The sequence below is a fragment of the Homarus americanus genome, unplaced genomic scaffold, assembly GCF_018991925.1.
Source record: "Homarus americanus isolate GMGI-L3 unplaced genomic scaffold, GMGI_Hamer_2.0 scaffold40248, whole genome shotgun sequence".
In the NCBI taxonomy this organism is placed as follows: Eukaryota; Metazoa; Arthropoda; class Malacostraca; order Decapoda; family Nephropidae; genus Homarus; species Homarus americanus.
In genome coordinates, this window is record NW_024712526.1 from 10,654,699 (window position 1) to 10,678,421 (window position 23,723).

The 23,723-nt window shown below is 44.2% G+C and overlaps 3 protein-coding genes across 8 annotated transcripts in view; 2 read left to right on the top strand and 1 right to left on the bottom strand.

The window, feature by feature from the left end:
* Window positions 1-2,981: 2,981 nt before the first annotated feature.
* Window positions 2,982-5,954, top strand: LOC121862575. 2 transcript variants are annotated; one of them, XM_042360889.1, is made up of 2 exons: window positions 2,982-3,413; window positions 3,841-5,954. In XM_042360889.1, exon 2 carries the CDS (start codon window positions 3,960-3,962, stop codon window positions 5,658-5,660), a length of 1,701 nt encoding a protein of 566 aa, XP_042216823.1. In that variant the 5' UTR covers window positions 2,982-3,413; window positions 3,841-3,959; the 3' UTR covers window positions 5,661-5,954. The 2 variants fall into 2 exon arrangements, with proteins under 2 accessions (XP_042216823.1, XP_042216831.1); XM_042360897.1 differs by having other exon boundaries at window positions 2,982-3,171.
* Window positions 5,955-6,803: 849 nt separating this feature from the next.
* Window positions 6,804-21,538, bottom strand: LOC121862540. 5 transcript variants are annotated; one of them, XM_042360861.1, is made up of 12 exons: window positions 21,400-21,538; window positions 18,617-18,764; window positions 16,638-16,947; window positions 16,393-16,494; window positions 13,462-13,659; window positions 12,939-13,240; window positions 12,464-12,631; window positions 11,730-11,870; window positions 11,085-11,429; window positions 10,415-10,627; window positions 10,047-10,238; window positions 6,804-9,489 (listed from the first exon to the last, which is right to left on the bottom strand). In XM_042360861.1, the coding sequence occupies exons 2-12, from the start codon at window positions 18,662-18,664 to the stop codon at window positions 7,375-7,377; spliced, it is 4,134 nt and encodes a 1,377-aa protein (XP_042216795.1). In that variant the 5' UTR covers window positions 18,665-18,764; window positions 21,400-21,538; the 3' UTR covers window positions 6,804-7,374. The 5 variants fall into 5 exon arrangements, with proteins under 5 accessions (XP_042216795.1, XP_042216803.1, XP_042216787.1 ...); XM_042360869.1 differs by lacking the exon at window positions 21,400-21,538 and adding an exon at window positions 21,200-21,296; XM_042360853.1 differs by lacking the exon at window positions 21,400-21,538 and adding an exon at window positions 21,149-21,190 and having other exon boundaries at window positions 16,638-16,948; window positions 18,621-18,764.
* A 15-nt stretch (window positions 21,539-21,553) lies between these two features.
* The window catches only part of LOC121862590 (apolipoprotein D-like), a 10,021-nt gene continuing 7,851 nt past the window's right edge, over window positions 21,554-23,723 (top strand). Inside the window, exon 1 of the mRNA XM_042360906.1 lies at window positions 21,554-21,658. Coding sequence (XP_042216840.1) covers window positions 21,554-21,658 — 105 coding nt within the window. The remainder of the gene's footprint in view (window positions 21,659-23,723) is intronic.

Genomic DNA, 23,723 nt, shown 5'->3' on the forward strand with positions numbered 1-23,723 from the left:
TAAAGGCACAGATAAAAAAAAAAAATGGGGGTTACATTTATAAACCTAATACTGTATTTTGTTACAGAATATTGTACATAGAGTATAACGAAATTAGTTTCTTACATCAAGACAATTTTCATTATGGTAATTGATCAAAAGCTAATGAGACTCCATGAGATTCAGGATAGACCTCTCAAGCTAGGAATAGAAGAACGGACCCCATCCAGCCGGTGGATAGGCTTGTTTGACCTAATTACGAAAGGTACAGGTTACACACGTGAGACGTAGCAAGCTTGAAGGAGGCCAAGTTAACGGGTGTGTCCCAGGATAAAAATGCAAAATGAAAGTCCTTATGGGTACCCGTCTCTAACCATGGGAAGCGGTGCCATGTTTCCATGCCTGGTTCTACTGAAAAGCCACGAACACTACTATCCAACACCTGCTGCGAGAGAAGCACCACATTCCTCGTCTGTTCCTCCCGCTGCTCAACCTTCCCATATCTACAACCCTTCGTCTCCCGATGCTTTTCCTCCTGCTTCTCCCACAGATTATGTGCCATTCGACGGAGTTGTCACTCATAGCGGTCGAGTGGTTCACGTCCCTGTTCACCTTGCCTGCCGCACCCTGAGGGGAAGGGGAGTATTGTAGTGACCTGCTCTCCCTACAACTCCTCTCCCATCTTCGCCCAGCCAATCAGCAGCACCGCTCACCTCACACCTCTGAACCTGATCCGGCAGAATCATATAAATACCCCCAGCCTCGCCGTGAAGGTCATTCTACTTAATGCTCTCAAACGGACAGGACCTCTCGACAAGCTCCTCACCACACAGCAACTCCCTAGCACTGCACTGTACATACAATACATGCACAGTTATGCTATTCTGAGTTTCCTTTCTCACCTCTATCCTTAGTGCGAGATCTCCCTTATTGTACGTGTATGTGGCCATAACAAAGATAATTGACACACTAAGAGAACTAGACAACTGCGCCACATACACACGTTACGCTGTAATACTATTAAAGGTCCAACGTACATACGTGTGTGTGCGTCTGTTCAACCAATGAGGTGTCAGTTAAATATAGACTAACACAGTACTCAGTTGTTCCCTTTAAATTTTGTAGTGCAACTAAGTGACATTTAATATTCTTTATAACGAATGGCACATGAAGTTGACAGTGTACTGACTACAACCTGTAAGGATATACATCCATTAACAAATTGTTTCGTTATGGACGTCTTAACAATGGCCAAAATATACACCGTACCCCAAGTTCCCAACACCCGTTGGTGTCGTCAGTTTCAAGGGAACGATGGAAGATCTTCAGTGCTCCTGAAAAAAGTGATGAGTTATATTCCGAGACTTATAAGGGTTTTGTAGGTTAGAATCACTTAAAATATATTTGTTGGTGATGAGCGAACACTGGGATGATGCAAGCAATGTGTGGTGATTAATGGCACGAAATCGTCATCTGTACCTGTAACAAGTGGGGTACCGCAGGGTAGTGTATTGGGCCCGCTGTTGTTTGTTTGTTTCATAAATGATATGCCTGACGTTGTACACTCCTCCATACAAATGTTTGCCGATGACGCCAAGTTATTTCGGGAAATTAAGAACCAAGCGGACTGTGAAGAGCTGCAGAAGGACCTCTGTGGGCTCCAGGAATGGTCGAAGGAATGGCTGCTGAGATTCAATGTCACGAAGTGTAAGAGGATGCACCTGGGGCGTACCAACGGTAAGGAGGCGTACCATATGTCCCAACGGGATGAAGAAAATGTACTAGTTGACAGAAGGACCTGTGTGTATGTTGACAATGAGCTGAAGTTCTCGATTGTGAGAAGAAGGTAAATCAGGCACGTTCATATCTACGGTCCGTTACTCTTCAGGAGTGAAGTGCTTCCCCATCTGGAGTACTGTCACCCCATCTGGTCCCCGAGATATGCTAGGGACTGTAAAAATGTTCAAAGGAGGGCCACCAAGCTGGTGCCTGCACTTCGGCATCTCAGCTACCCTGCGAGAGCGCCTGAACTTGCCTAGCTTATACTACAGTCGACCCTAGATGTTTTAATCGTATCTGTTGTGGTTACTTCAAGGCGTAAGTTAATACCCAGTGTGTGACAATTCATTAATTTTTTGTCGCTGGCCAATTCCCCAGATGTCCCTTCGTGTCAGCATCTAAGCTGACGCCTACCCCCGTATTTAAGACCTGACCTCGTGGTGATCTCTCTCTCTACCTACAGCCACAGCCAGCAACACCTCCTCCTCTGATGGCGACCCACAAGCTAACTGTTCCATGCTGTTCCCAGCACCAAGCTATTGTACATAATATATATATATATATATATATATATATATATATATATATATATATATATATATATATATATATATATATATATATATATATATAAAGTGAAAACAAGCAGTAGTTGCCTTACTTGCCTAGGTTGTACAGTAGAGGCCGTACATATTTACCAAAGTCTCCCCCTCCCGTTTTCTGTTAAGATTCGCGAGGCGGTCACTGGCCTCTGGGGTACCGTTACCTTTTTTTCCCCAGGTGGTAAGTCCTTACATTGTGAAGCGCATTAAGTATAAAATTTCTGATATGGTGGGAGTTATGTCTGGTAAGGTGAGTTTAATCGCTATATAAGCCTTGACTTTACCGCTTTACTTAATCCAAATACTTTAGGATATAAGGGAAATCTCTGACTATCCTAGAGAAGAGAAAATGTGTACCGTTAGTGGCCAGCGGGTCGGTTCATATAGGATATTGTGCATCTTAACAGCGGTCTTGAAAAACTGGATACAAGCTTATAACATACAAAAGAGATTTAACTCAAAGGTAATAATTTATAACAAATACTTGTATATTTCCAAGCTATGTATACCGTTAGTGTACATATAACTGAGTTTAGTTATAAATTATTTAATCTCAGTCTTTACAAATATCACCAACATATATTGTTATTTATTGTTAAATTTACGTGGACAAGAGAAACAGACGTGACCGACCGTCCATGTGACTAACGGTGAAACTTGATATCATGGAAGTCAAATTCTTCTCACCATACTGTACACAGCCGAGGATCACTACCTACAGTACATCTCAGTTTGGCTCAGGACGGTGAAGAGAAAGGAACACCGTGTCTCTACCTACATCTCAGTTTGGCTCAGGACGGTGAAGAGAAAGGTACACCGTGTCTCGCTCCTCAATAGTCACCCTCTAGCTAGTGATTAATAGAAAACATATTTTACTTATTTTCTCCTCATATCTTTTTCAATGTAATTTTCTTATTCTCTTAATGTTTGTGGGATAATATACTCACCCTGAATTTAAGAAAAGAAAGCGGTTGTTATATTCTTCAGTTAGTGTGTTAAATTATCGTCACTGCTGACTATGTCTACACCTCGGAGCTGGTCACCGTGTCAGAGGTGAGTGTTGTATTTTACTTATCACCTTAGCCTGCCGTTCGGGTGATTAGTCTGCTCTGTGTTACTTTTTTCGAACTATGTTGCCCAGTGTTAGTATGTTAGTCCAGTAGGAAACCTGCCATTATGTCGCCCTGGCTAACACACTTCTTATATCTGTCCCGGTTTGGGGATTGAACCCAGAACACTGTCAGAGACACGCTCGTTACCGCATTACTGTACTGCTAACGTATTGTATACTGGGGTTAATGATACTGTGTCAAGCGTTATTGTTATATTAAGGCTGGGAAAGATTGGTTAAGGTTAAGCCCGGCTAAATTAGGTTAGGAATGGTTGGGTTGGGTTAGGCTAGGTTAGGTTAGGTTAGGCTGTAGTAGATCATGTTATATACACGATAGTTCGTTAGTAACGGAAGGATGTGCTTTTCCAGGTCACTGTCACGGTTGGTCAAGGTCACCAACACATTAGGTCACCCGGGAGCTGGTGAGGACGCTTGACCAATGCCCCCATAACAACAAACAATCACCATATACCCCAGGAGGTTCTGTGATGATATACAGACGGCGTATCGTCAGGAGGTTCTTGCCCTTCGTCTGCTGTTTCCTCCTCCTCAGGATCTTCGTGATCAGGGAGGATGGTGGTGTCCCCCGGGAGGAGCTAAGGCGACGCCCTGTGCCGGGTGATGACCAGGAGGGTGGTGGTGGTCGTGGGGCGTTGAGAAAAGACGTGACTCACCATACTTACAGCCGGAGCCAGGCAAGTGAGGGTCAGCTGAGTGATGCTCCAGCACTCTCCCCCTCACTAGAGGATCACCAGCCAAGTCAGCCTCCATTGAGATACAGGAACAGCGTGAGTGAAGGATCTGCCCTGGCTGGTGAAGGTCTTGGTGATACTGAAGGAAACAAACACGAAGTACAGGGGCTTGAGAGAACCACAACAACGTCTCTCAATAGTTGGCCGCTGTGGATGCGAGTCACCGACGACCTCTACACCTACAGCGCCTTCTGGGACTCCCGTAAAGACCTAGTTGACGGTCCGGTCGTCAGGGTACTGGGAATGTTGAGGTACCGGAAGGAACTGGTGAAGGAGGGCCCCGGCTACAGGTGGACTGGTGAAGTGAAAGACGGCCTGTTAAACTGTTCTTGTTTCTTGTGGTACAGAGAGAGAAAGCAGCCTCAAGAGGGGCAGTTGAAAGCTTTTATTTATGAAGAGGGATTAAAAACGTTTGTGGGAACTTTCCTCCTGTGTTATCCACCAGCACCAAAATACGGTGGGTCATCAGGGGAAACTTCATTAAATGGAAGCTTGAGTGTTGAGCCAGTGAGCGAAGCAAGCATCCCGTACGGTGTATCCTTCCCACCTCACAACACTCTCCAAGGCCACCCTAAACTGATCTACCTAAATAACTATGAGAAAATTTCAAGTGTGTCATCGACCAAGAGCAATACCAGCGCCGTGTGTGTCCGTCAACTATTTGGTCCCTACATTGACCTCCGAGGTATCACACAGTTCATTGCTTACTACACCACCGTCCTTAGAGTGTCGCATTTTTACTTCTATGATCAGGCTATTAATATTAAGGTGAAGGAACTGTTAAGATTATTCAACTCGAAAGACGTTACAATACACATCCTACCCTGGAACGTCCCAGTAAACAACAATGAGGACTTATGGGATCTAGGGTCCCTCACAGCCCTCACTGACTGTGTGTACCGGAGCTCTGGCCGCCACACTCACCTGGCTATGGTTGACCTGGACGAGTTCATTGTGCCGAGGACTCCAGCTGCAGACCTCGGCGAGCTCTACCACAACATCCTCACACCTAAACAAGGGGAGGTAGGTGACGCTGCCCTCGTCCCAAATGTCTTCTACTGCTCAGACTTCAAGGAAAACGCCGAAGAACACGAAGAATTGTTCCAAATTTTTCAGTTCAAGCAGAGGGAAGCGCGTCTGTGGCCATCAAAATCACGCTCTAAAATGATAGTGATCCCCGAGGCTGTTATTTCCGTCGGCCACCACATGATCCATCATTTCCTGAAGAAGACCTCCAAGAACCAGGCATCCCACAGGAGTGTGTCCATCCTGCACCACTACCGCACGTGTGGAAACCTTCGCCTGGGTAGACATGCCACCGGGAGCTTAGTACTTGACCAAGAGACCATGAAAGATGCCGCCATGATCAAGTACAAGAAAGCTATCCTCACCTCCAGGACTGTGGCCATTTATAGGAAATTCATCCATCAGGGCTAAAGTTGTTATTGAGATGCTGAACACGGACATACATACATACATAACACATGTAGATATTTACTAAATATTAACATTTATACATCATAACATTTATCCAAGGAACTCTGTAAACACAAACATCAAGGCACTCTATATGATCATGAATTTGTTCTTCCTTGGCTCAAATTATATAATCTCATGGAATTTTCATCAGCCGACTAGATTTTAAAGATATGTGACAAATAATATTATTCATCTTTGTATGTTGTATATTCACTGTTAATAATAAAATAATAATGTGAAAATGTAATGTAGTTTCGTATCGCCCCCTTCCCCCTTCCGTTACATATAACTACGGTGACATGGTTTGTTTACCCTCCAGCAACAAAGTCTAGATGAGAACAAAGGCTCTGGGGGAAAGAAATATATGCCACAGTGGGTAATAAACACCACTCTTACTGCCACGAGAAATGAAAGAACCAACTCTCACCTGACACCCACAGCCTCAAGTCGAGCCTAGTCATAACTCACAACGAACGAAACTATATACAGCTTCTACACCTTATTCAATTACTGTAAACTGTCACTGCAATGTAGAAAACAAAAAAAAATATATATAGCACTACCTCACCAGAATCTCCCACGATCAACTGTTAAGAGGTGGAGTACGAGTGCAATACCTCTCGAGACCACGCATGCGCCATTGAGTAAGTGAGAAACAAATGAACAATCAACTACGAGCAATTATATAAAATAAACAAACCTGTTGAAAAAAATACCTGATTAAATATTACAGGATATGTATTTTACAGTGAATAATATAATCAATAGTATACTGTAAGTAATTTTTCCCCAAACCCTGGATAACGCCAATGTTTACTCTACCATAACAAACTTAACAAGAATGGTGATCTGATGCGCCAGTCACGTCTTTAGGAGTTTGTTGGAAAATGTAAATATCTTTTCAACGTGGAATCACCTGAAGATTATCCCCCCTTGATTTATTTCACCTCCAGATAAACCACCATAATGTTAAACCAAACCTAACTTAGCCTAACATACCCAAACCGAACGCTTACCTAATTTAACGTAACACTAACCTAATACCAATTTGACCTTAATTTAACAGTACAGTGATACAAAGGAAAGTTCAAAATTACTTTATTTGTGTTATCTAAAATTTATTAATTCCGGAGTACAATACCAACCCCATTCTGTTAAAAACTTATGGTACATGAGCAAACAATCGTTGGATTATGTAAACAGAATAATATAATTTTAAAACTTATTAATATTTAGGTACTGAACTGTTTATATCTTCAAAGACTACAATCATCCTTCCAAAATTAAATCGTTATACTTGCAAGCTTAAATCATCTTAAAATAAGTCCTCATCCTCAAAGGGTTAAATCATCATCCTCAAAAGGTTAAGTCATCATCCTCGAAGGGTTAAGTCATCATCCTCAAAGGGTTAAATCATCCTCAGACGTGGTTAACAAGGTTACGTCACCTAAAAATCTCTTGTTTACGCTTGATTCAATGTGAATTCTGTATGTCTGTAGCAATTAATACTAAGTTCTTTAATACAGCTAAAACTACTGTACAATTTGTGCAATAGTAACTTATCTGTGTCTTACTATGTCCATTATTTGTACAATACTTTAACTTGTTCATTTGTGGTATAAAGAGTTCGAGTGCTGAATAATGTGCTAATTTATGGTACTGTAATTTATGTTCATTTTGTAGCTAACTGGATCTCTGGGGCACTTGGCTCCGTGTTCATCTTCCCCTCTGATTTGGACTCCCAGAGCTCCAGTGCTCGAAGGATCTCGGGGGCGCCTAGACCGACGGATGGCTTCTCGGCATTACCTCCGAAGTACGCCCTGACCTTACCGTGGAAGTACCTATTTTCACCCGTCTTCTCGTTGGTGTCCGTCTTACACATCCTGCAAAAGATGGAGCGCATCCTCTCGTGAAGGTGTGATGGATCCCACAGGGCGGCATCCTTCACTTCCTCCAGTTCCATCATGAAGGTGTTCTTGAGGATGAAACCAGCGGGAGCGGGAAGCTTGAACCTGCGGCCATACCAGTAGGTGAAGAGCTCCTTCCTGTCACGGGGTGCCCAGCTCTCCACCTTCAGGGACACAATCATTAGTTTACACGAGAGGAAGACCAGACGCTGGTCGTCGGTGAGGGCGCTGAAGATCTTGTTTTCTATGGCAGAGAATGAAAATCGCCAATCACCGTCTCCTGTGTTGCTGAGGTACAGGGTGTCCACGTCGGCTGGGGTGAGAGGTGGTCTATCTTGGTCTTTCGGCCAAGGGATCTTCAAAATAGGAACCATGTCCACATCGATGAGCAACATGGGGTACTCAGTGCCCTCCCACACAAAAGAAACATTAGTACCAACTTGTGTCTTTCTTGCTCCTGGAGGCACGAAGTTCAGACGAGGATCTGACAGCTTGAAGTTCTGTAGGCACTGGAAGAGAGCTTCGGAGAATGTGTTCACGAAGTTGGGACCTTCAACAAATTCCTTCAGATCATCAAATTTTTTCTGGTCGCCATCATCCACTGGTGTTACACTGAAGTAAGTGGTGTAACCCTTCATACTGGCCAGCTTCTTGTCAAGGGGTTTCAACTCAACGTTCAGGCCGCCTCCTGGAAAACCCGTGACAGTCTTCAGCACCACATTACAGTCAAATTCATCAGGTGCATAGAGGCGAAGGTTGTCTGCGCTGCTGCCCAAGATCTGCAGGTCACCATCTAAGAGAGGGTTCAGCTTGGCCAAGTCTTGAAGTAATCTCCGTAGTTCTACTGCTAATGTTTCTTGAACCACTTTCGCCTCGCCTCTTGTGAAGTCTACATGAAGTTTTTTTACAGCTTTCTTGAAGTTGGCTCGCCATTTCCACTTGAACTGTTCCAGGTGCGCTCGTGTGAGGGCGAGGGGATCATTTAACTCATGAGCCTTGACTCTAATCTTCTTATCCAGGATGTAAATCTCCATATACTTCTTAAATCCTGCCAATAAATCCTTGGGACATTTTCCGGCTCTATCACGTGCTTCCTCCAGCCCCTCACACAGGCGATCCCCAACAGCAGTGTGACCGAACATGTAGGCCAGGTGAGCCGGGGTGTGACCCGCCCCATTCACGACGGAGGTGGACGCCCTGCGACTCAGCAAGTAATCGAGCAGACCGAGACGACCGTGAGAAGCGACAATGTGTAAGGAGGTGGACCCACTCACAGCATCCACGACTTCATCCACATTCACACCGCCGACTGTCAGCACCAGGTGGGTGAGGAGTGGAAGGCCAGACTCGCAACACAGCCGGAGTGTTCTGTGCAGTGTTGTGTTCAAAAGGTCCTCCTCCTGAGCATCTCGTTTGCGGTTCTTGGATTCTACTTTGCCTCTCGTATTGAGATCTTCAATGAGACTGAAGAAAAGTTCCTCCTCAATATCAGGTAATGTGTGGCCCTCATCACCTACTGCACCTTCGCTCTCGCCCTCGGCAACTCCATCTTGTTCGCCGCTTGACTCAGTTATACACGACGACAGGTACTTCAGCCATCCATTGTCAAGGAACTCACTCTCCTCAACCTGGTGTAGGATCGCAGCCAGCTGGAGAAAGACTTCCTTCCAGCTCTCTGATGGGCAAGGATCTCTTCTCTCTTGTGGCGCACCGGAGGACAACTTGACCTTTTGGGAAATGGCTTCCTCAGAGGACAAGTTGGCTTCTGTATATAGGGTAGCCAGAAGCAACATGATCAGAGCTGTATTCTTCTTCTCTACGGTGGTGCGAGCTTTCCCCAAGACGAAGTCCAGAGCGCGGTAATCGTGGCTCACAGCATCCTGGCGGGAGAAGGTGAGGAACCGTCAATCAGGATGGGTTATTAGGACTACATCTACTGTTAAAGACATAACAAACTTGAACTCTGACCTCTTCTATCCCTTTAGGTACCATTGACCTCCCGTGACCTCTATTAACCAGACCATCAAAATATTTCTGAGGTCAAGTAGATGAGAATAGCGCCCATGGAATTTTGACGACACCTATGAGTTTGTTGCTTCACAATACTGCACTGGTAAGGAAAATTAATACTGTTTCATTATATTCGACACAATACCCACAAAAGGGTGATGTGCTGTATCAAATTAGCAACTGATAAGGGATCACCTGAACATTAGACACCTCAGCTTATTTCACCAGAAGATTAATCACTCTAATGCTACCTGGACAGTTATGTAAGGTTAAGTTAGATTAATTTGGGTAAACTTAGGTTAGGTCACATTTGGTTTGCATTAGGTTGGTGATATATGCTGGAGTGGCTAATCTTCAGGTGTGGCATCTGGCTCAGTAAGGTCAGGTTGTATCACCAGGTGTGACAGGCCCATGACGATCATCTCACCTCCAGTAGTAACACCCTGGTGGACTGAGGACACATGTGTAGGGGCAGGCGACCTTCACTATCACCCAAGAACAGGTTCCCGCCCAGGTTCCGAACAAGACAAACTGCGGTGGTTAAGTGGCCAGCATCCAGGGCAACGTGGAGTGCAGTACGACCAATGCCAGCCTGGGATGTGGCAGATCCTCCTTCCCACTGCCAGACGTACAAATAAATGATAAAATTACTACAAGGAGGAAGTTTTGGTAATATACATTAGTTGAAATGAAGGTATTTTTGTCTAATCATAGTATTTATGTATTTTTTTTTCTCTCTCTCTCTCTCTCGTTCAATAACTACATAGGTGTGAGGCAGATAAAAAAAAAACTCACCTGGATGAAGGAGGCAGTGAGGGAGGCACCGTGATGGCAAGCCTGGGAGAGGAGGTTGGTGAGAACTTCAGTGGTCTTCTCAGTGCCCTGCCAAGCTGCTCGCCAAGGTTCCTCGTCCTGTAGTTGTTCCACCATTTGTTCCATCCCCGCCCTCAGGTCCTGGTACTCCTCCCCCACCAGAGTTAGTTCTTGCTGCATTTTCTGTATGAAAGCCTGTCGAGAGGTGACGAGACAACACCAATATACAACAGGTGTAATGGATGAGGTGGAGGAGGTGACGAGACAACACCAATATACAACAGGTGTAATGGATGAGGTGGAGGAGGTGACGAGACAACACCAATATACAACAGGTGTAATGGATGAGGTGGAGGAGGTGACGAGACAACACCAATATACAACAGGTGTAATGGATGAGGTGGAGGAGGTGACGAGACAACACCAATATAAAACAGGTGTAATGGATGAGGTGGAGGGAGAGAAATCCTTATCCTTATTTAACACTTTGAGGAAGATGTTGTATGTCCGGGTGATATGTTGCTGCTGGGTGTACTGTGGGCTGGGTGTGGTGTGTGGGGGGTACTGTGGGCTGGGTGTGGTGGTGGGGGTATTGTGGGCTGGGTGTGGTGGTGGGGTAACTGTGGGAGCGGAAGATGCGAGCTCAACTTACCCTGGTGACGATGACGCCAATCTGTGTTGTGACATCAGGAGAGATCCAAGCCAACTGGATAACGTTCATGCCTCCTGTGGTGGCAGTGAGGGGCACCCTGACACTCAACAGCAGAGGCAGCAAGTCCGTGCAGTTAGTAGTGATGGCCAAGTGTAAGGCATGAACGGTGTGTCCTCCTACAGGCTCCAGGGGCGCTCCAGATTGGAGAAGTTCCCCTACTTCCTTGACCAGGGTGACGCGGCGACCCTGTTCCACCAACTCGCCCGCCTCGTGTAGCGTCTGTAACTCCGCGCAGCTGATCTTGTGTAGGAGGCGGCCGTACAGGTAAACCCGCTGCTTCCTCGACTGTCAACACAAAAACATGGTCATTGATGAGGTCCTTATGTGTGCGTGTTATCTACCTTCTAATTTTTCTTATGCAACTTCACCAGTACTGGCAGCATAACCATATAACCACCAGCTTGCTGTGTTAACCTAACCAGAAGGTAGATTAAGGAGAGAAAAAAAGTTAACTAATAATCTTGGTGTGTGTGAGGGTGGGTGAGTCAGTCAGTCAATCAGGAAGGGCATTCATAGAAATCCCCGACACATAAAGGCTAAGAACGAGCAGGTCATCCTGGTGAGGAGCCTGACCTAGTTACTCACCAGCTCCGGGATGGTGACCTCTAGTAACTTGGCGATCTGTGGGTGACCCTGAGAGAGTGCCAGGTCACGTGGGGTCTCTTTTGCCATGGTCAAGGACAGAGGATAGGCACCCACCCACAACAATGCCAGTACTGCCTCTTTCTGTGGGAGATAGTAGGAGGGTTACTTAATGAAATCTCTCTCTCTCTCCTTCTTAAAATCTTAAACCTTATCTGTCTACTGTATTATCTAGCTATCTATCTCTCTATATATCGAACCAAAAGCTTAAGAAAGAGAAGGGGAGAGAGAGAGAGAGAGATTAAACCTAAGACAAATGTAGATAATGGTAAGTGGAGGGTGAAAGACGATAATGGAAGGCCACACACACACACACACACACGCACACACGCACACACACACTCATGTCCTCAACTTGACAAGCACAGAAACACGAAACAATAATAATAATTCCTTGACATTTATAACCAAGACTTGACAAACAAAAACACATCATTATCTAAAGTTCAGACATTTACTGATTCTAAGTCATTCTATTTATTTTATTTTTAGGGAGAAGGAATGCGAGAGTTAGATAATGAATGATAGGTTAGGTTGGACTGGGTTGGACTGGGTAGGTTGGGTTAGGTTAGGTTGGACTGGGTAGGTTAGGTTAGGTTAGGTTGGACTGGGTAGGTTGGGTTAGGTTAGGTTCGACTGGGTAGGTTGGGTTAGATTAGGTTAGGAGAAAGACTCACCATGTTATTGTAAGAGGCGTGATGAAGGGGGGTCCAGCCGTTCTCATCTTGGTAATGGACGCGGTAAGGTCTGGCAGGAAGGTTCAGTCTTATGCTAGAGAAGAGACCCACCTTGGCCCACCTCAGTGTGATGTTACCTATACGTTCATACTCCTCAAGACACACTGCCTGGATATTGTGAGGTTCTGCGTTAGGTTGTAATTAGCTTAAATACACACACACACACACACACACACACACACACACACACACACACACACACACACACACACACACACACACACACACACACACACACACACACAAGATCATCTTTATATTATTCTTAAGATACGGATGTGCATAATAAAAAAATAAACAACCCAATATAAACAAGGAAACAAACATCTAATTGGGTGTATACAGGTACAGGTAAACCCCCACCCCACCCACCCCCCTTGATGGTAAGGGAGGAAGACCTCAAGGTTTAACTTACAATGTCTGTGTGTTCAGTGTACGTGTCATCCCCATCTAGCTTATGTAGCCACCAGGCGACGTGATGATAACCGTACATTCTGGCTACGGCTTCAGGAGTGCGGTTGGCGTTGTTCCTATGCAAGTGCGGTACGTTCTGCTGCACCAACCACTGGACTGTCTGGAGGCGACCACCACTCGCCGCACTCATGACCGCGTTGCCGCCCAAATTCTCCAGACCGCAGAGGTCACAGTTTCGCTCCGCCAAGATTTTCAATGTTGCTATTTGGCCTCGGGTAGCTGCGAAGTGTACGGCTCTGTTACCTGTGGGTGAGTGATGATAATTAGTTACCTGTGGGTGAGTGATGATAATTAGCTACCTGTGGGTGAGTGATGATTATTAGTTACCTGTGGGTGAGTGATGATAATGATAATTTGTTACCTGAATACCTACCAATTATCACCAAAGGCAATCCTCACCCACTCTTAAGATATTAAGTGGAGATTTAAAAAAATAATAATAATAAACAGGATCCACAACTCACCGAAGGAACCTGGGGCGTTGATGTCCGCTCCAGCATCAAGTAGGACCTCGATGACACGAGTGTTGTCGCGTAAAGCAGCACGGTGGATGGGTCGCCATTTCTCCAAGGATGAGGCTTCGATGTCAACCCCTTTATCGATCAGTAACTTGGCTATCTCTGGCTGGTCATAGTAAGCCGCGAAGTGTAGTGCCCCAAAGCCTGTGAATAAAGATATGATGATGATGATGAAGGTGGTGGTGATGGGGTTGATGAGAATGGTGATGCACTAAGCAAAACAAAACAACACACACAATATACACACACACACACACACACACACACACACACACACACACACATACACACACACACACACACACACACACACACACACACACACACACACACACACACACACACACACACACACACATACACACACACACACCATAATAACATAATGAACTATATCCTGGACACCCTAACAAGGATGACGACTTGTGGTGCTTTATGGTGCAACTTCTTGTTGATGTTTATAACTGCTCGGGTTGTTCTACTCTACTGTATCTGTATATAATGGTGCATGTCTCACACTGACTAGTAGTAGTTACTCAGGGAGGTGCCGGCCCTTCAGGTCTGGATGCAAACGGATGGAGAGTCATCCTCAGTACTAACAAGTTTGGCCCCGCAGCAAGTGATCTCTGCACGGCCATTGCCGTCCTTGCAAGAAAGCTGGCATCCTCATGCTGCCGTCACCTTCATGCTCTGACGGTCTGCCGCCTCATTCCCCTGGATAAGAATCCAGGATGTAGGCCAATAGGAGTGGGGGAAGTGCTGAGGCGAATCATCGGAAAATGCATAATGGAGGTGGTAAAGGACAATGTCAGGGCAGCAGCAGGGAACCTGCAAGTTTGTGCTGGCCAACAAGCTGGAGGGGAAGCTGCCATTCACGCCATGAGAACGATATTTGAGCAGCGTGATTGTGAGGCCGTTCTCCTGTTCGACGCTTCAAATGCATTCAACATACTTAACCGCAAGGCCGCACTGCACAACATCAAGATCAAGTGTCTAAGCTTTGCAATGTACGTTGAAAACTCCTATAGGAATCCATCAGACCTCTATATAGTAAACAACAAGGCCCTAAGAGGTGATACCATCTTACAGTCAACCGAGGGAACAACACAGGGGGACCCTGTTGCAATGGCAATGTATGCAATAGGCCTATCAGTGCTCCAACAAGAAATAAAATTTGAAACAACTGGGGTCAAACAAGTGGCGTATGCTGATGACCTTACAGGAGCAGGAAAAGTGGAGGACATCAAAAAGTGGTGGGACTTGGTAACATCGCGAGGTCTACAAATAGGGTACCACCCAAACGCCAGCAGGTCTTTCCTCATCGTGAAGCCAGAACATTATGAACGGGCAAAGGAGGTTTTTGGCGGAAGTGAGGTCAAAATAACTAAGGACGGCCAAAGACATCTAGGCGCAGTAATTGGCACTACGGACTTCAAGACCGAGTACGTAGCGGAAAAGATGAATGAGTGGGTTAGTGAAATCCAAGCTCTGTCTGAGATTGCTAACACAGAGCCACATGCGGCTTTTGCTGCATTCACCCATGGGGTCAAGCATCGTTGGAACTACCTGATGCGTACTATCCCTGATATAGGACCCCTCTTCCACCCTCTGGAGGAAGCTATCAGTGTCAAGTTCATTCCCAAATTAGTGAAACACTCATTTAACCCCAGCAGAAAGAGCACTTCTTGCACTTCCACCAAGACTGGGAGGGATGGGACTAACCAATCCAGAGGAGATTGCAGCCACCGAACATCAAAATTCACTTAAGCTCACGGCAGCCCTCACGGACCACATAATAGCCCAGAACACAACAGGGGAAGTCGATACCAGTGAAGTAAACGAGATTCGTAGGTCCATTACGACAGATCGACAGTACTGCCAAAATGATAAGTTGCAGCATCTGTTGCTGCAGGTTCCAGAAAATTTGAAAAAAAGTAGCTATAGCGCAGGAGGTGGGCGCCTCGAACTGGTTAACTACGTTACCGATAAGGGCAAATGGTTTCAGTCTTAACAAACAAGAATTTACAGATGCCATTGCTCTGAGGTACGGTCGGCCAGTAGAAGGTTTGCCCTCCCAATGCGTGTGTGGCTCTTCCAATGACGGCGATCACGCCATGGTCTGCAAGAAAGGGGATTTCATATGCATGAGGAAGTAAGGGACCTTACAGCAAATATGTTGAAGGAAATCTGCCGGGATGTCATGGTAGAACTGACCCTCCTTCCATTGGATGGTGAGATCTTTCAACATTGGACTTCAAACACATCTAACGAAGCCCGTGTTGACGTCAGTGCTCGAGGATTCTGGACGCGGGGACAGCGAGCTTTCTTCGACATCGGGATTTTCGATCCCATGGCCGCATGTCACCGTAACCTAGCTCTCGATGCTGCACATAGGAGGAACGAGAACGACAAGATAAGGGCGTATGGGGAGAGAATCCAAAACATTGATCAAGGCAGCTTCACTCCACTAGTGTTCACAACCTCTGGTGGGATGGGACGAAGTGCAAGATGTTTCTACGCCAGACTCGCGGAGGTGATCTCCGAACAGAAGCAGCAGCCCAGAAGTTTCGTTACAGCCTGGATGAGATGTCGACTGTCTTTCTCTCTCCTTCGGTCGGCTTTGCTCTGCCTCAGGGGAACGAGAGCTTCTGCCCCAATTCCGACAACTGCTGCAGATATCAACTATGAGGCTACTGTCACTGAATGCCACATAGATCTGCGGCTCAACTAATTTAACACAGATAGGATAGCTACATATGTATTAGGATATTTAATATTAAGGTAATTAAATGGTGGCGAAGGTGTGGCTATTGGGGGAGGCTGGAGGCCACGTTAAAAAAAAAAGTAGTAGTAGTAGTAGTAGTAGTGATCACTCACCTCCTTCCTCGTCAGTGGAGTGGATATCAGCACCTCGGGCCAGGAGTAACCGAATCAAGGCTAAATTATCTGTCCGGCAGGCAAAGTGTAGCGGCCTCTCACCTGTGTATGGAACACCTGGTGTTAACCCAAAACACACTCACTCATTATACGACTAATTAACACAAGTAACAACCATTTATGCTACAACTAATTAACTTAAATTAACTTGGATACAGCTCAACAATATAACAACTTTGTCTTACCGCAGTCTTTTTCACTAGCGGCTTCTATATCAGCTGAGGCCTCCAGTAAGGCTTCTGCACAATTTTCGTGTCCGTATAGCGTAGCGAGGTGTAGTGGGCTGCGGGTACTGCCACCAGGGTCATTAACAAGCACGCCGGCAGTTAATAGAGGGACGATAAGGTGATGGTGCCCACACATGGCCGCCAGACCTAGCAGCGTGTAGCCAGCAGTTTCTGGGTCGTCCTCTGGCAGTGTGACCCCCTTTACGTCCACCCCAGCGTCCAATAAAGCCTTCAACCTCACGTCGTCACCCGCCCTCACACACTGTATCTGTTTAACATACACACCAGGGGTTCAGTCAACACACACACACACACACACGGGCGTTTGGTTAGGACCTGACCTGACCTAAACTGACTTAATTTAACCGTGGCAACAGCAATCGTCCTCTCAATAAGTTTATCTCTCATGAGAGGGATGAGGAGGACCGGAGGAGGAGTGGTACGGGAGGGGGAGGGGGGAGTCAAGATAAAATGTCGAAAAGGTCATTTCCTATGTTCAAAGCTGATAAATATCTTCATGATGGCTGATGAAGAAGACGAATAAAAAAACCCACGTCGAAGTGATTTATGTATTAAATAATTAAATTGGGAATGTCAACTTCATTCGTCTACGAGCGTATGTTTGTTTTGTTTAGTTGTTAATAAAACGCCAAGCACTAACTTCCCGCCAGCATAATTATATTTTTCATTAATTTTATAACATAGCGTTGATGTCATGTCTATGCTCTTCCATAACACCCACCTTGCATTTATAAAGGTGTGTGAGTATTACTGATCTCCGGACAATCACAGAAAGAAAGCATAAACAAATTTAAAAGTCCCTGCGAGTGCCAACAAGCGGATGTGACTTACACAATAGAAAGATGTAAACGTTTCGCTCCCTTCCGGTCGAGCTCCTGTTACGGTGCTTGAGTGAGGCGTTGACGCTATAACCACTCTAGTCATTGTGGTACATAAAGGCTTGTTCTCCGAGAAATTCAACGCAACGTCAAACTAAAATGTCACCACCTCACTGTCAGTAAACATATTGACCTATGACCTGTTTATCTTTTAGTGATGACTCGTTCCAACGTAAGCATCATCTAAATGTTTCTGGACTTGGAGATAATGGAGGCAGCATTGAAGGATGGAGTAGACCTGGTGGATATGTTAAGGAAGGCATTCAGAGATGGATAAATACAGTAAAAATGGAAGAAAAATCGTACAGTAGCAAGATACAAGTGGAATAATAACACCAAGAACTGTGGACAATAAGGAAATGGGGTGGGACGTGTTACGAAAGCACTGGAGCGTTTAGTGGACGAGAGAATAAGGGAGACTTGTAAACAAAATACATTATACATTAGATACTATCAACAGAAGATTTTTATTAAGGAAATGTCGAACTATAGTGTGTGTGTGTGTGTGTGTGTTTGTAAATTTGGACAAAACATGATACAATACCGTTTGTTCTTATTCGTGGTTAAACTTAACGTAGCAGTTCTGAGAAGCGTAATTTATGTATACGTGTTGGTGAGGTTGGGGTCCAGCGCTCGTACAGTAGTTGAAAGTAAAAATTATTATGACGGATGTTATGGTATATCTCAAGGCGGAAAAGATTAATATCAATACAGTAGAGAGGAAAACGAGGAACCAAAACAAGCGGATAGATTTTATCGCCCAGAATTATGTCACATATAACAGCAAGTACACTGCAGACCTAGTGGTACCACCACATTCCGGGTTGACACACCTCAGGTCGACCCTAGGGACTTGACCTTGCCCGCTAATGACGTGAGTTAGCCGGGTGACCTACAACCTCACCTAACCAAGACACCTGGGCAGGACCACACCTGCACACAGCTATCCAGGTCTAACCAGTTTAGTGATAATTGGTTAGAGGCCGGCTGGGCCGACCTCCTTTAAAGGCCCTACAGAAAACAACATTTTTTACTCACCAATAATTCATTTGTATTGTCAGCCATGGCGAGGGAGGAGTTGCTCATGTCTTCTGGGTCAACCTGAATGTCTAAACTATTGCCTCCTCTCACACAGGTCTTGGTAACACTGCCTCTCTCATCTCCATCTTGCGAGACAATGGAGACTCTGTCGCGGATAAAAGAATCACAGAATGACTTCGATTAGATTATAGTTTGGGGTAGTAGCTGTGACATATAGATGAGTCAGTTTGATTTGGCTAGATTGGGTGCAATGTCCATTCAATTTCAATTGTTTATTCCTTGATAGAGGAAGCGGGATCCTAGTGCTGTCACTTGGTACCCCACTAATTACTCCACAATCGAATCGTGGACCACATATTCATAAAGAGCAAGCTCATGAGTACCCATACTGTGATTTTCAGCAAAATCTATTTTTTGGCCAAAAACCACCGAAAATGTAGGTCATACACCTTACAAAAATTTTTACCAAAATATACTTTTTTCTCAGAATTGAAATTTAAGGGGTTTAACTAATTAGGTGCAATGTCTAGTGTCTGTCTAGTGTCCTATCCCAGAATTCGCTGGTGGCGCTCTGGGCTAAACAGCGCCAACCACAGTGCCCCCCCCCCCCCTGTACACTATTGGGTCATAAGATCTCTAACATATTGAGGAGATATCAATTGCACTTAGAACTAATTGAACATAAGAATGGAGGAAACTGCAGCGCGCCTATTGGCCCATACTGGGCAGTCCCGTTTACACCCAACCCCTATTGCTCATATGAGCATCCAACCTATGTTTGAAGCAATTCAGCCTATTCGAGTTAATGATGATATTTGGTAACTTGTTTTATTCATCCACTACTCTGTTTCCAAACCAGTGTTTACCTATTTCACGCCTAAATCTACATTTGTCTAATTTAAAACCATTGTTACGAGTTCGCTGCTGGTTGGATAATTTGAGTACCTTTGTAATGTCCCCTTTGTTTAGCCCTGCCTTCCACTTATACACCTCTATCAGGTCGCCCCTCGCTCTACGTCTCTCAAGGGAGTGCAAATTAAGATGCTTTAACCTGTCTCTATACTCAAGGTTCCTAATGCCCGGGATTAGTCTTGTCATTCTCCTCTGGTGTGTGTGTGTAGATCCTGTTGAATGTGTATAATAAGGTCGTGTGGTCGAATATAATCACAAGGTTATGAGTCATGACTGATTGATAACCACGACACGATATACGAGTCAATTTTTTTCTTGGTTTTTTTATCATTTAGCCACTTATCAGTTCACTAGCCGTTCGGGCGGTTGGTCTTTCCAATGTTTGTACAGAAGGAAACAAAAGTCCGGGAATCCTGTGATGTTTGGTGGCGAGGGTCACACTGGATAACACTCCTCTCTTGACATATTGGTTACTGGTGGGAGATAAGCTCATTTCCGCTGTACCGCCAACATTTTATCTGTATTTTTAAGGCCAGAGTTAACAAAGACCATCTATCAAGACCCGCTTATCGTACGAAACGAGAGAAAACGATAACAAACTCAGGGTAAACTATACCATAACCTGCGTCTGTTAACATAACACCAACACCATATCATTTTATGGAAACTCTACATAAGAACATAAGGAGTCTGCAATAGGCAGGTTGGCCTGTGCATGGCAGTTCCTGTCGAGAGTTACTACCACTCTCTATCATCCATGAATCTATCCAGCCTCCCTTTGAAACTTTCCAGCGTTCCAGCACTTACTACAAAGTTGCTAAGCTTGTTCCACTCGTCCACCACTCTAGTAAATATTCTGCTTATTAACTCGTATAATGTGAACATATTTAGTCAAGGTAGAATCTCATATGATCCATGTTATTTTTGTTTTAGACACTGTGCAATACATCATTATATCCTCAGTTCTGAGTATTATTTACTGTACGAACCTCGAGCAACCAAAACAGCGGAGTCATACTGTCCAACTCGACTGTGAGTGGGCGTGATAGAAGATATAGATAAATAGATAATGAAATCGTCTTTTAGGTCCAAATTAGTTCAACGTGTAAATAGTGTAATTATAAGCAATCAAGCGACTAAGCGAGTGGGTCTTACAAGACTTAAGGTCGCCCAGATACCTAGACGGCCCCAATAGAGGTCACAGTTTTAAGGTTGAAGAAGCTACAGGTTCAAAAAATTGTCAGGGCAAACTTTTTCAGAGTGATTATTGTGGACTGTTGGAACAATCTGCCAGAGTGTGTTGTGGCGGCGCCAAGTGTGAGCTCACTCAAGACCAGACTTGTGTAGATAATTATACAGTGTGCATATTGCAGGTGTACAGTGATTTAAGTCGATCCCACCAAGGATAACACGGGATAGACAGCTTATCAACACAATAAACATATATAGCTGTGACACTAATCCAGCAAGCTATACACACTACCGCTGGATTAATTTAAATAAAAGACGTATGAACTACTTATACTAATACTTACGTGTCAGGTGTGAATCAGGTAACAAACATATATATTGAAGCTAGATATAAGTTGGGATTAAGTAATAACAGCTGAAACACACGTCATAGCCACCAGAGTCTGCCACATGCGTACAGTATGTTGGTATACTTACAGGTGTGTCTCGCATCACTCAGTGTGGCAGATAAACTTGCACGGTATGACAACTGCACTCTAGTGCCCTAACGAATGATTGTCACTGGGTAGTATAACTTTTTCAACATCTAGTGTTAAGCAGAGTATCTGTCTACAAATATATCCTTTCACTAATTAGGAAATCATTTGGGGAATTCCTGTAATAACAAGTGCACTTACCTCGAGTTGAGTCGAATACAGCTCTGCCAGCCGCACTCTTTTGCCACTTACTTAACAGTCTAAGTGTAGTTTTTCTAAGCGTATAGCTAACCGAACAGAGCTACGTGTGTCACTACCTCTGGTGCTATATAGCACACTGAGGTCCAGTAACTGAATGAAGCCAACAACTGTTCATCTGCTTGGAATTTCCCGTGTCCCTCACCAACGCGTCATCGCGGCAACAGCACAGTTGCCAACTCGACCAATGAAAGTAAACAAGGTGGGTCCAGCTGAACTACACAAGATAAACCTGTACTTGTGTAACTCCCGTAGTTCTCTGTGTAACTTAGACATCAGGAGACCTTAAACACCCACGACAAACCAGAGTAAATTTAAAACAAATCATCACACTCACATAATATGTTTATGCACGAGTGTTGACAAATTCACCTCAAACGTTTTTTCCTTATTTTATCTTCTATCAACTTGACATGGCGCCTTGAAATTGATAAAGAATAAACTAATCATGATATTATCAGTCTGGGAATTTCAAGGCTGATAATATATTGTAAAATCTTCAAATATTAACGACAATTTTACAGAGCGTTGGACACACTACACTACTGCACCCAAACTCTCCCGGGGTATTTTTTTAGTTTTCCGAGAATGGAGTGTGCTCGTGCAGGTGTGACTATACTTAGAAACTAACAAATATTATATATGTTACACGGGAAAGAGGAAAACTTCAGCGTAATACAAGGAATAATTGTGTTCCCGGATCCCAGTGAAAATCATTTTTTATTGTCTTCTGGCATCCTTAGTTCTTGGCTGGTTATATTGTTTATATATTTGTACTGCCCGTTTACACTGTTTGTACACCTGTGCTATCTGTGTACATGATGACTCAGTGGGAACTTACATATTACTGATTATCTATCTATCTATCTATCTCATTCATTCCATAGCACCACTAGCCCTGAGTATATGTAGCAGTGCCATTAACCCACACAATCCAATACCTGCAGCAGTCATGGTCACGCAAGAGGAAGAAGATTTCGACACGTAAAGCCAAAGACGATATCAAAATATAGCAAGGTCCAGTCCGGTATATTGGATATCTTTCAGTCAATTACGTTCAAAGTTAGAATAATTTATTTGTTTTGTTCGTCATTTTGATATCGTTTAAAGTTACACGATATATCATAAAAGCTTTCTTTGTGTCGGGTGAGGCCGCCCAAACGTAGTACTGTAGTAAGTTGAAGTGGCTGTTGACGAATGCTTACGTAAACACACACACTCTGTTACCTTGGTGATAGTATGAGGACCTTTATTGATTCCGTCTCTTTCTTCGTGAACATTAAAGTCGTGGTCTCGTCTTTATCACGGCGGGTATGAGCTAGCAATAGTAAACAGGTCATCATTCTGCACTTTAGTATGATAATGTGATTTACCTTTTACTATATTGAGACTACCATATGCCTAAGTAGGTAGGTGGAGAGAGGAGGGTGAGAGAGGAGGGTGAGAGAGGAGGGTGGTGGTAGATGGAGAGAGGAGGGTGGAGAAGGTTGGTGTAGAGGGTTGGTCGGTGGAGGGGGGTTAGTGAAGGCCACCAGGCAGTGTAGACAACTGCTAGTGCCACAAGACTCCTACAGGCACTACTCTGGCACCCTCGTTAGTCACCTCTCCTAGTGAACTACGTACACGTCCCATACATACCACTAACCATCAATCACATAACACTAATTTACGCCATTAATCACCTCACGAAACCATCCAATTACACCCGTATATAATAAACCCTCTGTAACACTGCTATACAACCCGTCTATAAAAATCAAATCAATTTACTTCACCCACTTTAGTCTTCACTCTTATTAAAATATTCTGTTGGGTGAATAAATAAGTTTGTTTATCCAACATACGTGTCTTGAGCAATCTGTGTATGTTTTAAGACCTCTAACAGTGTGTGTGTGTGTGTGTGTGTGTGTATGTGTGTGTGTGTGTGTGTGTTTGCCCGGGTATAACTGTGTAAAGTTGGTCGTTTCAACTAGGTTAATATCTACATCCATTTAGTACTGTTATTTACCGAATATAAATTAAGGTATATACATAAATTATATATGTTGGCTAGCTAATAAAATGTCCATAATAAGTGTTTTTCTTTGTCCAAAATTGGATATAATGGAATAGAAAACCTTGAAAAATAAGAGAAGAACCTAACACAACCTAACTAAATCTTAACTTATTGTAATCCAACCTAACCTAACCTAACCAAATATTAAAAAAATATTGTGTCCAAATCTAAGTTATCCTAATTTAACCAACCTAACCTAACAATCCAAATT